At 43.7% G+C, this 18,347-nt stretch overlaps 1 protein-coding gene across 1 annotated transcript in view; it reads left to right on the forward strand.

Moving 5' to 3' along the window:
- The window catches only part of abca4b (ATP-binding cassette, sub-family A (ABC1), member 4b), a 190,936-nt gene that overhangs the window by 48,815 nt on the left and 123,774 nt on the right, over positions 1–18,347 (forward strand). The window contains exons 12-15 of the mRNA XM_063064621.1: positions 830–1,027; positions 4,286–4,491; positions 10,429–10,605; positions 14,282–14,504. Of these exons, the coding sequence (XP_062920691.1) occupies positions 830–1,027; positions 4,286–4,491; positions 10,429–10,605; positions 14,282–14,504 (804 nt within the window). The remainder of the gene's footprint in view (positions 1–829; positions 1,028–4,285; positions 4,492–10,428; positions 10,606–14,281; positions 14,505–18,347) is intronic.

Genomic DNA, 18,347 nt, shown 5'->3' on the forward strand with positions numbered 1-18,347 from the left:
GGGGTTTCCCCACACTCACCAGCTCCAGGTTGTGCAATGCAAGCCTTCATAGTGTCAAGTTAGATTCTTAAATTTGCCAGAGATTGTTTTAAGATTAGAAATTGACAGAGGAATTCAAGAATTGTAAAATACTCATGGTGCTCTAATACTTCTCAATGGGCTTTCTGCATTCCAGAGGACTGACACATGGAGGTTTAACTATATAGGGTGATATATGATATGAATTTGGGCAACTTTAAACCATTTCCAGGAGGCCATGTACCTAGTATACAAAATTGCCCCTAATACGGCATTAATTCATCCACTCAACCCTGAGTTGTCATAGGAGAATTAGTATGGGAAGGGATTTTATTTTAAACCATTGCAGAATGGAGGTTATTTGCTGATCTTTCATCTAAGGCGCGTTGGTGGGATTCAAAGCAACACACATGAAATGCTGGAGGAACCCAGCAGTTCAGGCAGCATCTATGTAAAAGAGTAAACAGTCGACGTTTCAGGTCGAGACCCTTCTTCAGTTGGCTTTAACCCTAACTCATCATGTTTAATAAAGGACTGTATGTATTCACATGTGCACACAATATGCTTCACGTGCCTTTTCAAAAGCAATTTAAATCAGAACCAGGTTTATTATCACTGACATACACTGTGAAATTTGTTGTTTCGTGGCAGCAGTACAGAGCAAGACATAAGAATTACTATAGACACAATAAATTCCCATGCACGCCCCTGTCTACCAGGCCTGGGAACATTTGCAGCTAACCTGTCATAGAAAGGAGTTTAATCCTTGGTATGTTTTTTCACTACATTCCTTGCCTTTTATTTCCCACAGGATTCAATAAAAAACCCCACAGTGTCATATTTCATAAACAGGCAACTGGAAGACATGGACATGACAGCCAATGACATCATAAACTTCCTAAACAACAGACCATTCAGTGATAGCACAGACGGAGCGCCAATCTTCACCTGGCAGAATATTTATAATGTAACCGATCAGATCCTCACCACTTTCAATAACTATATGGAGGTAAGAAAACAGGAAAATTGATCAAGCTCGGATCATGTTGTAGAGGTAAACCATGCCTGTTTGCTGTAACTCTGCAACACAACTACACCCTGGCAGATAAGGCAGCTTAGTGTTGTACAGGAACCATTTCTTATTTTATGTTTCAGGATGATTTATTCACTTTCAGACCGTTATTTCTATATCACCATCCCAAATTGACCATGGGAGGGAGTTGGGTGGGTGGGTTGCGAATTATGGTTTTGAACGGCAGCCCTTGTAATGAGTAAACCCCACAGTTTTGCCTCAGTCACAGTGAGAGAACAACAGGGTACTTAGACCATAAGGCACGGGAGAATTAGGCCCTGCAGCCCAACAGGTCTTCGTCACCATTCCATCATGGCCGATTTATTATCCCTCTCAACCCATTCTCCTGCCTTCTCACAGAATCCTTTGATATCCTTACTAATCAAGAACCTATCAACTTCTGCTTTGAGTATACCCAGTTTCCAGCTGATCTGGAATTTTGAGGTGCTGGTGTTCCCGTGCACCATCTGGCCCCTTCTCCTGGCTGGACTCTTACTCTGTACTTTTCTTGCGGTCAAAGGTGTTGACTTGGAACAGTGCGGCAGCATTAAAAACAGATTTATTATCATTGGCACGTCACGGTATTTCTTGTTTTGCATCAGCGGTGCAGAGGAGTACAAAAAAAATTACTATAAGGAATATAACAAAATAAATAAACAGAGCAAGAAAAGAGCAAAATAGCCATGGTTCATGGACCATTCAGAAGTCTGGTGGTGGAGCGGATGAAGCTGTTCCTAAAATGTTGAGTGTGTGTCCTCAATCCCCTGTACTTCCTCCTCGATGGTAGTAATAAGAAGAGGGCAAGTACTGGATGGTGAGTGCCCTTCACGACGGATGGCACCTTCACGATGGGTGGCACCGCCGTTTGAAGATGTCCACAATAGTGGGGAGGCTGGTGCCTCTGACGGAGGTGACTGAGCCTATAACCCTCTGACTAGTCATCCGGCTGACTAGGTCATAGCACAGTAACAGGTCTAGGCCTCTCTTCAGAAACATCAGGAATAGGTAGAACCACAGCATCGAGTGCTTTTCACTCTCCCTTTTAAAAATCTCATCCTCGTGTTTAACTCCCTCCTTGGCCACACATTTCAGTCATCTCCATTTCTATAGTGACCCCCGTCTTCCTCTGCCTGCCAATGGGCAGCCATTTTCAATGTCCCTTTTTTGATGCTATGACTCCAAGCTTTGTAGTTTCATTTCCAAACAGCAATGCCACTCTATCTCTATCTCCTCCCTGAAGATCATTGGAATTGTGTATATTATTGTCACATGTACTGAGGTACTGTGAAAAGCTTGTCTGGCATTACAATTCATGCAGATAAAATCATTGTGCAGTGCACTGGGATAATACAAGGTAACAGAATGATCCCAGGAATGAAAGGGTTAAAGCAAGAGAAGTTTTCAGTGGCTCTTTACTCACTAAAGTTTAGAAGAATGAAGGGAGATTGGATTGAACCTATCGAGCATTGATAGGCATAGAGTGGATGTGGAGAAGATGTTTCCATTATAGTCTGGGACCAGAGGGCACAGCCTCAGAATACAAGGATGTCCCCTTAGAACAGAGATGAGGAGGAATTTCTTCAGCTGGAGGGTGGTGAATCTGTGGAATTTATTGCCACAAACCGCTGTGGAGGCCCATTCATTGGGTACACTTAAAGCAGAGGTTGATTCGTCAGGACAACAAAGGGTATGGGGAGAAGGCTGGAGAATGGGATTGAGAGAGATAATAAATCACCAATGTTTGAGTGGTGGAACAGACTCATTGGGCTGAATGGCCTAATTCTGCTCCTACGTATTTTGGTCTTATAGAATGCAGAATAAAGTGCAACAGCTACTTAAACCCCCACAAAGAGTCCTGTCGGTTTTAGTACATTGAAGGCAGTCTAGAAGGGCATGTCGGTGTTGCTGAGGCCCAATTGTTTCCTTCGTATTGCAGTCCAATTGATAATTGAGAGTTTCCAACTATCGGGATGTGCTGCAATCCTATCAGACAGAAGACCCATGAGACATTGTAACACCGACAGAAACATTCCGGCCACTACAGGAGCCTGTAGTCCCCACAAGTATATAAGTTGCTGTACATATATAGTACATACTGTTATTAGTTTCTCAGTCAGCACATCCCAATACCCAGCGTGCCTCAATGTATTTGTGAAACCATTACAATACTCAAGACCTATTTAGCCATGATGCTGAAGATTTAGTGAAGCTTAGATTCAAGTACACTGGGTTCCATTTTCACTGCTGCTGCTGCTGGTTTAGTTCATGCGATAGGGAGCACTCATCTGGCTGTTACCGACACATATCACTGTTGTCAGCATGTTTGGGAAGTTTTTCAAAATAAAGGTTGAATCTGCTCTGTGATTTAACTTCATCCCCTGGCAACCACACTTGCTTCAGAATCCATTCACTCAGGAGATAAGATGTCTTGGTGCTGTTATAGCCGTCTGACAAAGGAGATTAAAAACATCATCAAGATATCGAAGAGAAGTAATTGCTAGTTAGTGTTTCTTTTATTATTCATTGAGAAAAAGAGATAATATTACCCAACACCAAATATGCATCATTTGACAGCAGATATTGTCTTGAGATCTTCCTGTACTTCTCAAAGTTAATTTTCTTTCAGTGGTTTAGCATCTAGAATTTATGCCTTGAGACTGGGTGGGATAGACGAATAAGATCACTTTCAATTATCCATATGAAAGAATCCCAGTGTGGAGTCCAGCTGTTGCTTTAAAGATTCAGGGATTGTGACCTCTGTTCTTCTCCCTAAAAGTGCATGGATTGATCAATTTTTGTGAGAATAATTTTCCGGGGCCCATCTTTTGTGAGTTTGAAACCTATTGCACTTTTTCCTCTCTTCCAATTTAAATTCAAAGTGCTTTTCAGATTTTGGCGGTTTCAGAAAGGCAAATGGAACAGTAAGAGTTAAGATAAGCTTGTATTCCGGTACTGTTTTGCTAAACTTCACATCTTCTTTCAAGTATCTTGCTCATTACACAATAATTCAACAAAAGACAAGTTTTTGTTATCTGGACATCTGTGGTCGCTTGTTGCAGGTGCGGGAGAGTCCACTGAAGTATAAATTACTGTTTACATTTCTAGCATTTAATTACAGACACCATAAGCTGTTATCTTCTCACTCTGCTATTTACTCAGCCATTCTCTTGTGGTAAACTCTTTGATTATTTGCAGTGTTTAAACTTGGATAAATTCGAAGGCCACTTGGATGAAGGGCACCTCACCCACAGGGCACTTTATCTTCTGGAGGAAAACAAGTTTTGGGCAGGGATAGTGTTCCCAGACTTGCATCCGTGGTCAAACGAGCTTCCGACTCATGTCAAGTATAAAATCCGAATGGACATTGATGCGGTGGAGCGAACAAATAAAATAAAAGACAGGTCAGTTTCATTCGTAGAACGTAGAACAGTGGAGCACAGAAACAGGCACGAACAGCCGACAATGTCTCTGCAGAACAAGATGCTGAATTAAATCAACTCCCTTCTGTTGGCACATGGTCCCTCCACCCTGCATATTCATGTATCTAACAACCTATTAAACACCACTGCTGTATATCCTTCCACTACTACCCTTGGTGGCTCCTTTCAGGCACCTATCACTCTGTGTTAAAGAAAACTTGCCCTGTACATCCCCTTAACCATTCTCCTCTCACCTTAAATGCATGAAGAGGACTATAGGATCCCAAAGTAAAACCAACTAGCTATTTGCAAACTCTCAGTAATTTTATGTTCATTCCCATAAGACATGGAAGCACAATCAGGACATTTGGCACATCTGCTCCGCCATTTCATTCTGTCTGATTCCTTTTCCTCTCAGCCCCAGTCTCCAGCCTTCTCCCTGTTTCCCTTCCTACCATATGTCCATGGACCTGCCGAGTTCCTCCAGCAATTTGTGTGTATGTTCCTATTGGTAGAGTTCCTTCCCTGTGCCAAATGTTTGTGGAGTGTCCTGCTGGCATCATACAGGTTGCAAGTGCTGTCCATCTGACCTGCCTTCCTCCAGTCTACGTCTGAACAGGATAAGCAAAGTATGTGTCAATTTTAAATTGCATGGACCCATGTCTTCAATAGCTTTACCAGGAGGGAAGGTTGACTGATTTCCCCAATCACTCTTGTTAGCAACACTGTGTCCTGTGCACAGAAGCAAAATGCGGCCTGTCCGAGAAACCTAAAGGAAGGCAAAAAATGCTGAACATGTTCAGCAGGGCAGGCAGCCTCTGTGGAAAATCAGGGCAAGTGTTCCACTCACTGACCTTCCACACAATACTGAGAGTGGTAAAAGTGAATGGATACCCCAGTGAGATAGAGACATGCCTGCCCAGCATGCCGTCACCTCCGGCGGACAGGGCGAATGAGATCAACGGTGAGATCTAACGGCCAGGAAGACGGTTCTGCTGTGCTTCAGAAGACATCATAGTTACGACCCCAGTTTGTGACACTTGTTCATACCCCACTGGACCTGGACTTCCGAAGTCGAGAGAGTGGAACTGCCCGAGTGCACACGCTTTTCCAGTTTAAAAACTCTCCCACACAGGCTTCCTGCCTTTGTCGGACACGACAAAAACATTGTGTCGTACACACGGAAACAAAAACGTTGGCCAGAGAGATTGTTTTCTGTGGTTGAAGTTGAACCCCACGGACTCTACCTCACCATCCTCATCAGTTCCGCAATGCAAGCAATTGCCCCTCTTACTTGCTTGAGCATTGAGTTTGGAAATGGCTGGCGATGGCACCCAGCTTGTTTCAGAATGGGCTCCCCTCCAATTGTTTCACTTGGCTGTGCTATGAAGTGTAACCAGATGAGCCTGAGTTATTGAAATTAAAAGTGCACATTCTCTCCTACGACTGTAACACTTACACAATGGGGGATTGTTTCACACAATAGAGGCACAGTGTCCATGGGAGATGTTGAGTGATCCCCACTGCTCATCATTCCACAGAGCTTTGGTGTAGCTATTTCCTTGTCATTCCCCTCTGTCTGACCATGGATTGTTTTATGTTGTGCGTACCCCACCCTGTTCCAGGGCCTATACAAGGCTGATTGTGAATATTCTCAGCCACTTTGACTGGGCAATAGTCCAACTGTGAGGTTTGTCCGCTCTTTAAAGAGCCATCACAAGTTTCAATCCATTTCATTGAAACTCTGCCTTCACTTGCGACAGGATATGACACTCCCTCACTAAACCAACCCCCCAGGCCGTTCCAGTAGCACCGGGTTAGATTCCAATGCCTCTTCCGTATAAACACGCACCTAAAATGGAATAAGCTGCTGAGCTGAACAGTCTGATCCTGTCATGGGCATCAGAAAGACTCAGCACCAAGTGTCGGAATTTTACTCTTCTGACTCACTGCATTTTATTACCAGTAGTAACGCAGAAAGCACTGGAGGAGCTCGGTGGGTCAGACAGCATCTATGGAGAGAAATGGACAGTGGACGTTTCAGGTTGAGACCTTTCATCGGGTCGGGGGTGAAAGGGGGAGTTAGCCAGTTTAAAAAGGTGGGGTCAAGGGGGAGGAGCAAGAGCTGCCAGAGTGATAGGTGGATCCCACTGAGGAGGGTTGATAGACAGCTGAAGGAGGGTGGCAATGGTGTCAGAAGCCAGGAGGTGATAGGCAGAAGTGACAAAGGGCTGAAGAAGGTGAAATCTGATTGGAGAGGACAGTGAAGAGTAGAATAAAAGGAGGGAGGTGGGGAGGAGTGTGCGGGTGGTGGGCAGATGGAGAGGGTGGGGGATCTTGCAGTAGGTTAAAAGTTAGCACAACATTGTGGGCCAAATGACCTGTACTATGCTACACCATTCTGCGTTCTATAAACATTTGCTGAAGTTGTAATGATGGATTCATTAGTAAATGCACCATCTGGTCTGGTGCTGGGCTAGGCATAACATGAAGCTCTTCATACTTGATGCCCTGTGTAATGAGTTATCTTAAAGATGAACACTGCAATCATCCTATTTTTCAGAGTTAAAGTGGGGGGGGGGGAATAACTGGGACACTGAAATCAGTGATCAGGTTTGGGTGGCAGGGTGAAGATAGGTCTCTACCAAAGGAGGTTTAAGGCGCTTTTTCCCTCTGCTAGCCTATAGGTCACTCTTGGAACTCACATCAAAGTTGCTGGTGAACGCAGCAGGCCAGGCAGCATCTCTAGGAAGAGGTACAGTTGACGTTTCCGGCCGAGACCCTTCAGGTCACTCTTGGGCTAGGTGTAGCACCTGCTTAGCCCCCTGGTCAGGGTCACATGAAGCGGTGAGAGCAGGGTCATATGAACAACTGGTGTATATCACAAGACCTTGTGATGTAACCACTGACGCTAGGCAGGCAATCACTGAAGATTATTGATAATGGCTGGGGTCACCCATCTTGTAAAGACACTGCCCAGAAGAAGGCAATGGCAAACCACTTTTGAAGAAAAATCTGCTAAGAACAGTCCTGGTCATGGAAAGACCATGATCACCCATATCATATGACATGGCACATATTAATGATGATGATCTCTCTTGTATGGAACATGGATATTTATGCATTAGTGTAGAAAAAAACATGCTTGGGGGTGGGAGTTGCTACATAGCTAGCCTGCGTCTCAACAGTTAACACTTACATTCATATGTGAAGGTTGAGTACTTGGGGAAAGTACCAAAGATTTGACTACACCCACAAAATTGGTCCATACTCTTGCACTGTGCCACATGTGTAGTGATTTTGTTAACCCTTCATTTATCCTTTTCCTTTATCTACAAATCCTTCCACAGAGCCATTCATCTTTGTTTTGTAGCCTTGTCCACTTCCAGTGCCACCTGCTCTCTTCCCTTCTGTGACTTCAATTTCCTGTACCTGCTCCCCAGCCCATCACTGACAAGAGCACTTCAGCACAACTCCAAACCTTAACAACCTTTCGTGGCCAGCAGTAATGGTGACTGTCGATTCAGGCACTGAATGCATTGTAAACACAAAATAATCCGCAGATGCTGGGGTCAAAGCAACACTCACAACACGCTGGAGGAACTCAGCAGGTCGGGCAGCATCCGTGGAAAAGATCGGTCGACGTTTCGGGCCGGAACCATTCGTCAGGACTACTCAGGTTGGAGGAGCAACACCTCATATACCGTCTAGGTAGTCTCCAGCCCCTTGGTACGAACATAGAATTCTCCAACTTCCAGTAATTCCCTCCCCCTCCCTTCCCTTATCCCTATGTCACTCTGCCCCCTCCCCCAGCTGCCTACCTCCTCCCTCTTGGATCCTCCTCCTTCTACTACCCATTGTGTTTTCCCCTTTTCTTTCTTCACCTTTCCTGCCTATCACCTCCCTGCCTCCCTTCCCCCACCCCTTTATCTTTCCCCTTACTGGTTTTTCACCTGGAACCTACCAGCCTTCTCCTTCCCACCCTCCCCCCACCTTCTTTATAGGGCCTCTGCCCCTTCCCTCTACAGTCCTGACGAAGGGTTCCGGCCCAAAACGTCAACCAATCTTTTCCACGGCTGCTGCCCAACCTGCTGAGTTCCTCCAGCATGTTGTGACTGAATGCATTGTGTCTCCCTAACTCTTCTCAGGTGGTTATAATCAACAAAACATTAAAAAATTAGTTCACTGTTTCACAACGACAAGTGATAATGAGAGAAATCTGCTTAACCTGTCTGTATCTTAGCTACACTTAATATATTGCCCTCTGTTAATCTATTAACAGGATAAGTGAATTGGTGGTTGATTCACAAGCAGTAAGCCCTGGTTCTCAACACATTGGTTCCCTTCAAATGAGCACAAGGATACCCTTCAACCTCAAGCATCCATGAACTGCTTGAACTCCTCTTGTCATTTGTCCCTCTCGGCTCAAGTGTATGTAACTTCTGCCTATTTGTCTGTAGAATACTCATAACAATTTGCACTTGTAGATTATCTTTAATGTAGTAAGTGTTCCCAGGTGTTCCACAGGAGGGTTAGCAAGCCCCATCTGCCATCGAGTCATGTAGACCAATACTAGTGCATACTGTATTTTCCAAAAGTTAAAATCAAGTAGGATGGAAGAAGTTTCTGTGATCTCCTTATCAGAGGAAGGAAAGGTGGGAGGTACAATTAAAGGAAAGAATTCCAGAGTTTCAGGCTGCAGCAGCCGCCAGTGATGAACAACTAAAAGCCCTGCTACATGGCGGCGTAGCGGTTAGCACAATGCTTTACAGTGCAGGTGACCCAGGTTCAATTCCCGCTGCTGCCTGTAAGAAGTTTGTACGTTCTCTCCATGACCACATGTGTTTCCTCCGGGTGCTCCGGTTTCCTTCCATCGTCCAAAGATGAAACAGTTGGTCGATTAATTGGTCATTGTAAATTATGCCGTGGTTAGGATAGGGTTAAATTGGGAGTTGCTGGGCAGCGGGCTCAAAGGGCCGGAATGTATCGCAATAAATAAATAAAATACAGGTCGACCTTCACTAATCCGACTACCCGTAATCTGGTTCTTTTGATAATCCGGCACTGATTATGCTTAATGCGATCCTTCTGTAATTCGGCATTTTCAGTAATCCGGCACTCCTCAGGTCCCAATGGTGCCGGATTAGTGAAGGTCAACCTGTAGTAGATCTGATGCCATAAAATTACAAATAAAATTTCAGCTTTAACCACACTGGTTACTCTCAATTACAGCAAACACGTATAGGATCCAAGGATCTCTGCTTCTGACCCAGACATCTCCCGCTGCCACCCATTCCCCAATCACCACACACATAGACAGAAGCAGACACACAGAAACAAACACGCACACACACCTACATCACTGCGCACAGTGAAACACGTTAATGACAAGCAGACTCCAAGGATGTGCAGGCGAAGTGGCTCGAAGGGCTTGCAGGGCCTACTCCCTGCTGAATCTCAATCCATTTTCCTATGAATACACTGAGCAAGAATGACAATGGAGTGGTATGATCAAATATTTTTACTGAGTCACGCCAGTAACAGCACGTGCTGGGCAACTTAGTGTGGCAATGGTGAACCGGCCCACCGAGACGGAAACATGCGCCCTTGAATGCCTGCGCGAGAAAGAAAGAGCCCTCCATGTGTCGGGGGCCAAATCAATTCACTGCGCAATCCGTTGACCACATGCACTCTTGCCACGTCCCCGCAATTGATTTGAAACAGTTGACATTTCCTCTCAATCTCCCTCAATCTGTGTGGCTTCGGTCCTTTCGGTTATCCCAAGTGTTGACCATACACGTGAAAAGGAGAGATTCCTGATATTTCCAACTCACGAGCATGGGCCCTTCTTATTTACACCATTACTGGGTGTTATTCACTCCGTATCTTGCGTTAACTCAGTGCTTGCCTCTCCCACAGGTACTGGGACCCAGGACCCAGAGCTGACCCGATCGAGGATTTGCGTTATATCTGGGGAGGTTTTGCTTACTTACAAGACATGATTGAACATGGAATTATCAGGACCCATACCAGCACCGAGGTCCCATCAGGAATCTATGTCCAGCAAATGCCATATCCCTGCTTTGTTGATGACATGTGAGTGAATTATTAACTGGTGTTCTCTTAAAATTCCATTTTTTAGAAGATGATTTAGCTCCAGCAAATTGGATTTTGTTTTAGCACTGTTTGATGATAGGATATGAATGATAGAAAAATGGAGGGCTATGTAGGAAGGACGGGTTAGGTTGATCTTAAAATAGGTTAAAAGGTTGGCACAACATCGTAGGCTGTAAGGTCTATACTATGCTGCAATGTTCGATGTTCACTGTACAAGTAATACATTAATTCCAATTTAATTAACACTAAGGTGATTTCTTCAAGTGCCAGGTCAATTCTTCCAGACATATGATGAAAACACTTCTGGAAAAAGCCTGTTAAATTCACCAGTGCACATCGAGGGGTCAGGATAAGGGAAGTAACCAATGACTGCATCAGGATCATGTCACAGATGCCATGAAATCCAGAAATACGTGAAACTATTGAGAAACTCAGCCTGGAGTACTTGGTTTTTGGTCAACTCTGGATGTTGCTAATACTGAGACTCATTGGGGGCCCCCCCCCCCACCACTAGGTAGCTTGAAGGGAAGATCCCTTCCACTGCCGCCTGGCAGGAGGCAGGCCCTAGGCTGCAATGCTGCCCCTAAACACCCGGCACCAGGGTACAGTGTCTGCCATCTCTACCCCAGCACCACACCCCCAACAAGCTGCATTCTCAAATCGATTAGATTGATTTTAAAGTAGGTTCAGGCAGATGGGGCTTGTCACTGTTGTTGGCAGTTCATCCAGGTATGGGGTTCCCAACCTTTTTTATGCTATGGACTTCTACCATTAACCGAGGAATCCATGGATCCCAGGTTGGGAACCCCTGATCTTGGAGAAGGAAAACTTTGATCTCAACCCTCTACTGCCTTGCGGATATACCCACTCTTGGCAAAAGCTTCAGGGGTAAACCCTGAGGGGAAATCCAGAGCTGGAGGCCCGAAGGCAGTCCTACGATGACCCAATACTGACCGGCAACTCCTGCAACGCAGCTGTCACCAAACCGTATCCCTTGGATTCATCAGCTGCGTGGAGAGGGGGAGTCTGCTACATGGGCAACAGCTTGCTCCCCATATCATACTGCCCTGACTTGCGTATCACGTAGGCAGCCAGGATGCAACATCCATGGTCAACCTCGACCAACAGAGGGCCTTTGAAAGTAGGTTAAAATATCGCACAACACTGTGGGCTGAAGGGCCTGTACTGTGCTGTAATGTTTTATGTTCTATGAGTGAGTTACTCGGGGGAAACATTACACATTAGATTACAAGTGGAATAATTCAGCGAATATTCAATTTATAAGTTTGCTGATGACACCACAATTGTAGGCCGTAACTCGGGCAATGATGAGTTAGAGTACAGAGAGGAAATTAAGAACCTGGTGGCATAGTGCAAAGACAATAACCTATCCCTCAATATCAGCAAGACGAAGGAATTGGTTGTTGACTTCAGAAGGAGTAGCGGACCACACGACCCAATTTACATCGGTGGTGCACAAGTGGAACAGGTCAAAAGCTTTAAGTTCCTTGGGGTCAATAGCACAAATGACCTGACTTGGTCCAACCAAGCAGAGTTCACTGCCATGAAGGCCCACCAGCGCCTTTACTTCCTGAGAAAACTAAAGAAATTTGGCCTGTCCCCTAAAACCCTCACTAATTTTTATAGATGCACCGTAGAAAGCATTCTTCTAGGGTGCATCACAACCTGGTATGGAAGTTGTCCTGTCCAAGACCAAAAGAAGCTGCAGAAGATCGTGAACATGGCACAGCACATCACACAAACCAATCTTCTGTCCGTGGACTCACTTTACACTGCACACTGTCGGAGCAGTGCTGCCAGGATAATCAAGGACACGACCCACCCAGCCAACACACTTTTTGTCCCTCTTCCCTCCGGGAGAAGGTTCAGGAGCTTGAAGACTCGTGCAGCCAGATCTGGGAACAGCTTCTTTCCAACTGTGATAAGACTACTGAATGGATCCTGACCCAGATCTGGGCCGTACCCTCCAAATATCCGGACCTGCATTTTGGTTTTTTTGCACTACCTTACTTCCCATTTTTCTATTTTCGATTTATGATTTATAATTTAAATTTTTAATATTTACTAATTTTAACTATTCTTAATATTTTTAATATTTAATATTTGTAATCCAGGGAGTGTGAAGCGCAGAATCAAATATCGCTGTGATGATTGTACATTCTAGTACCAATTGTTTGGTGACAATAAAGTATAAAGTATAGAGTACTTCCCAAGATTTTCAGGCTTAAATTCCTAAATTTCCAACATGTTGCTCACCATAAACAACACAAAGTTAGTCATTGATCATTATTAATATAAATCAACCAGCCTTGCTGAGAGAGGCTTTCTGGAGACATGACCTACGATTCAGAGAATATATCGTGATCTTAAACGTGTCCCAACTAAAAATTAAGGAGTTAACGAGATGAACCACAAACATTGAGTATCAGTTGAAAGTTCCACTCAGTACTGAGGTGAAAGGGCCTAGTGTGTAGTGTGTAGGCTCATCCTTGTGTATGTATATCAAGCAGTGGTAAACCCAGGCAATTGGACTTGCTGTGATGTCCAGAACATATTTCACCACTCAGCCGAAAGGCTTCTTCGGTGTATGTAGTTACTACCAGCCACCAAGTGATGCTTGTTGGGCACAAATTTACTATCTTGAGCTTAAAATCTAGAAGAAATTGATCATTTTCTTAATGTTTAGCTTACAGGAAGTCTAACTTGAAAAGCAAACACCTGCAGGTGCTGGAAACCTGAAATAAAAATAGAAAGTAACTCAGCCATCCAGTGGTATCTGTCGAGAAAGAAATGAAATTAAGCTATCAGGTTGATGAACTTCAGTTTGAATTCATTATAAGGACATAATAAATGGAAGCAGAAGTAGGCTATTTGGCCCATCGAGCCTGCCCTATAAGTCAAAAAGATCATGGCTGATCAGTTCCACCTACCTGCCTTTTCCCCATAACCCTTAATTTCCCTGCTTAGTAAAACTTACATAAATTATCATAAATGTGACAGTTTACATCTAATAAACTAGACATTGTATATACCATGGTGAGGTAATAAAACACTTTGTTTGAGCCTGGGTTGTACGAAGACTCTAACACAGACAAAATACTGGAGAAACTCAGCAGGTCGGGCAGCATCTATGGAAAAGAATAAAAGGTCGACATTTCAGGCCAACATACTTCATCAGGACTGGAAAGGAAAGGGGAGGAAGCCAGAATAAGCTTCCCTCCCTCACCATCTTATTCTGGCTTTCTCCCCTTTCCTTTCCAGTCCTGATGAAGGGTCTCGGCCTGAAATATCGACTCTATATTCCCCTCCATAGATGCTACCTGACCTGCTGAGTTCCATCAGCATTTTGTGTGAGTTGCTCTGGATTTCCAGCATCTGCAGAATTCCTTCTGTTTTATTGTGTGAAAACTGATAAGGACAGTGTTTGAGAATCTAATTCTTGTAGTAATGAAGGAACTCTTCAACAGCAATGTGAGGGGAAGGAATGTAAACCAGAATGCTTGTCACCTGATATTAGCACAATTGTTATTTACTTGCTTCTTACACTTTTAACTTTTGCTGCAATTTATCTGCTATACCTGCCCATTCCCTTTCCCACCCCTCCTGCCTGTTGACTCTTCTTCCCCACCCCAAGCTTCATGCTAGCGCTAACCCGTTGCTTCCCGATGTTCACGGTGCTCTCCTGGATCTACTCCGTCTCCATGACTGTGAAGAGTATTGTTCTTGAAAAGGAGATGAGGCTGAAAGAGACCCTGAGAATCATGGGAGTCACCAGCTGGGTGCATTGGGTCACATGGTTCATCGACAGCTTCCTCATGATGGCAACCAGTACAGTGCTGGTGACCGTGGTGATCATGGTAAGAATTCAGTGATAAGCACCACCCAAGCACATGGCATTCACCTTCAGAATAGGAGTCCAGGAATAAGAGTGGGAGGTAGGCCGCACGCCACCAGGTTCAGGCACAATTCCTACCATCAACTATCAGGCTCTTGAACCAAAGGGAATAACTTCACTTACCTGTCATTGAAATGTTCCCTCTACTGATAGACTCACTTTCAAGGACTCTTCATCTCATGCAATAGATATTTATTGCTTATTTATTTATTATTATTATTATTATCATTATTTCTTCTTTTGTATTTGCACAGTTTGTTGTCTTCTGCCCTCTGGTTGAGTGCCCTAGTTGGGCGGTCTTTCATTGATTCAAGTACATTTATTATCAAAGAATGTATGAATTATACAAACTTGACATTAGCTTGCTCACAGGTAGAAACCTGAAAGAACCCAATTAAGGAAAAAAAGAAGAAAAATAAAAATAAAAGACCAATGTCTGATGCACAAGAGAAAAAAAAAACACAAATCATGCAAACAGTTGAAGTGAGCAACAGCATTCCGAACCAAAACCGAGTCCTCAGACCCACAGCAGCACAGAGTAGGCCCAAAGCCTCACTTATCAGTTTATCATATTAGCGAGCACGGAGCACAGCAGCCGCGGCTGTCTTCATAGACACAGTGCCATGGAGATGACCATCACAGAGAGCAAATGAAATCTGCTCACGTCCCATCTGACACCCTGTCTTCTCAGTCCTTTTGGGCCAACATTTAAATTGACCAAACAACGCAAAAGCGAAAGGCTCCAGTGCCCAGACAGAGGAGTAAGATCGTGGAGGGCGAGCAAAATTGGCTCTCGCTTCTGATCTGGGGCTGGCGTTTAAACTGTCTAAACAGCGTATCGTGCCTCTCACTAGACCACGCCGTCCAACAACTCACTCTGGGCCCAGATTTCATTACCCAGCCTGAAGCCACTCCCAAGCTCTTCAAATCAGTTTGGCACCCAGAGCGATCCGATCCAACCTTGCACCCCGGCCAGTTGTACAGGCACCGGATCTCCTCTGCCCAGGCCCCAACTTCCCCTTTTAGCGCTCAGAGAGCTCCAACATCACGCCCAGGCAAGCTGCACGGGCATCGGAACTCCATCTGCAAAGATTCTGCGGCATACCATCTCCGCTCATCCCCCAATGTTACCTCACTATTGCTTGTCCCTTCACTGTTTATGGCAATAATTTAACACAATTTACCACAGAAAAGGTATTTTTAGTGAAGTTTTTGGTCAGATTTCCTAGCTTTTTGACTACCTGAAAGTTGTCGCACATGTTCAGTAGCGCCATCTTAACCAGAAGGCAAGTATGATTCTGTTATGGTTATTATTCTATAGATTTATTGAGTATCCTCACAGGAAAATGAATCTCAGGGTTGTATATGGTTACATATATGTACTTGATAATAAAATTTACTTCGAACTTTAAACTTCACTCACCTCAACTCTGAACTGACTCCACAACCTATGGACTCACTTCCAAGGACTCTACAACACATATATTCAATGTATATTTTTTATTTACACAATTTATCTTCATTCGCCATTTGGCTGTCTGTCAGTCTTTACGTATGTATAGTTTTCATTAATTCTATTGTATTTCTTTATTTTCCTGCAAATGCCTGAATAAGAGGAATCCCAAGATGCCTCCAGTAACATATACATGCTTTGAGAATAAGTTTACTTTGACTTTGAAATCAGCATAACCATAGACACGGGATATTTGTGCCCTGTATCACAAGCCTATTAACATTCTTTGATTTGGAAGCCTGGTTTGAATTAGTCTGCCATCAAACTTCTCTCTAAACAATGGGTGTATGGGTAACAGCCTCAACCAGGGAGTTTCCTTTATCCATGTTTATACTTCCTGGGTCCTTTTGCATCGGAAAATCAAAGTAACTTTTTAATGATTTAATAGACTAAATGGATTAGTTTAAGTTGTGGACAGTGATCTAGTGGTATCCAGGTTAAGGAGAGTTCAGAGATAACTCGCTGGGATAAAAAAAAATCAGGTGCTGCTGGATAAGGAAAGATCCAGATCAGGCAATTATCACAAGCACTGCATATCTTCCTAATTACAGGAGATTGCAGATTCAAGGTTACCCTTTCTTTTGCAATATACTCATTTCAAATGAAAAAGCTTGGGGTTTGGCTAAGATAGGGCATGAGAATATTTTAGTTACCGAGCCAGCTGTGACTTTGATGGAGATTGGATTGTGCAGTCACTTTATCTGGACAGATGTTTATCTCCTGAGCTTTTTATTACTATCACCAGGCTGCAGGGAACCCCAGAGCATCGAAATTATTTATGTCTGAAAGTTTCAAGATGTAGAAGCCTGAATCTATTCATAGCCTACTAAAATACCTCACAGTCAAACAGAAATGGTTTTGTGAAAATGAATTAAATGGCTGGTTAATTGTTTTTTTTTGTGTTGGCTCTGTTTGAGGGTTATATGTTCATTCACTGTTCTTCATTAAACAAAAACATTGGGGAATATGTTACAAATGCAACTTCAAACACTGAAAATTTGGAATAAAACAGACAATGCTGGAAATGCCCACAGGCCAGGGAGACACAGGGTTAATGAACTTCAAAGTTCAAAGTAAGATTTATTATCAGAGTATGTACATATCACCACATACAACTCCGAGATTCTTTTTCTGCTGGCATACTTAGCAAATCTATAGAATAATAACTGTAAACAGGATCAATGAACAACAAACTGTGCAAATGCAAGTATAAATAAACAGCAATAAATAATGAGCATGAAATAATAAGGTAAAAGAGGCCTTAAATGAATACAGTTACATGGGTGTATAAGATGATGAGAGGCATTGATCGTGTGGATAGTCAGAGGCTTTTTCCCAGGGCTGAAATGGTTGCCACTAGAGGACACATGTTTAAGATGCTGGAGAGCAGGTACAGAGGAGATGTCAAGGGCAAGTTTTTTTACTCAGAGAGTGGTGAGTGCGTGGAATGGGCTGCCGGCAACAGTGGTGGAGGCGGATACGATAGAGTCTTTTAAGGGACTTTTGGATAGGTACATGGAGCTTAGAAAAATAGAGGGCTATGGGTAAGCCTAGTAATTTCTAAGGCAAGGTCATGTTCTGCACAGCATTGTGGGCCGAAGGGCCTGTATTGTGCTGTAGGTTTTCTATGTTCTATGTTTTCTATCCCTTTTATTCAAGAGTCTGATGGTTGAAGGGTAGTAATTGTTCTTGAACCCGGTGGTGTGAGTCCTGAGGCTCCTGTACCTTCTACCTGATGGCAGCAGTGAGAAAAGAACATGGCCTGGGTGGTGATGATCTTTGATGATGGATGTTGCTTTTTCTATGGCAATGTTTCACGTAGATGTGCTCAATGGTTGGGAGGGTTTTACCTGTGATGTACTGGGTTGAATCCACTACCTTTTATAGGATTTTCTGCTCAAAGGAATTGGTGTTCCCATACCAGGCCATAATACAGCCAGTCAGCACACTTCCCACCACACATCTATAGAAGTTGGCCATGGTTTTTCATGACATGCTGAATCTCCGCAGGCTCTTGAGGAAGTAGAGGCACTGTCGTGCTTTCTTTGTGATTATATTCAAAGATTCAAAGTACATTTATTATCAAAGTATGTGTGCCGTATTCAACCCTGAGATTCGTCTTCTCCACAGACAGCCACAAAGTAAAAAAAGACTGTGAACCCGTTCAGAGAAAATCTTCAATCCCACACACAAAACAAAACAAATCGCGCAAGTGGAAACCAAAATAAAAACAAGTGAGAGACACAAAATATAAAACACAAAATCAAAAGAATCCAGGCATATTCATTTCAG

Source organism: Mobula hypostoma, chromosome 12, assembly GCF_963921235.1.
Source record: "Mobula hypostoma chromosome 12, sMobHyp1.1, whole genome shotgun sequence".
Classification (NCBI taxonomy): Eukaryota; Metazoa; Chordata; class Chondrichthyes; order Myliobatiformes; family Myliobatidae; genus Mobula; species Mobula hypostoma.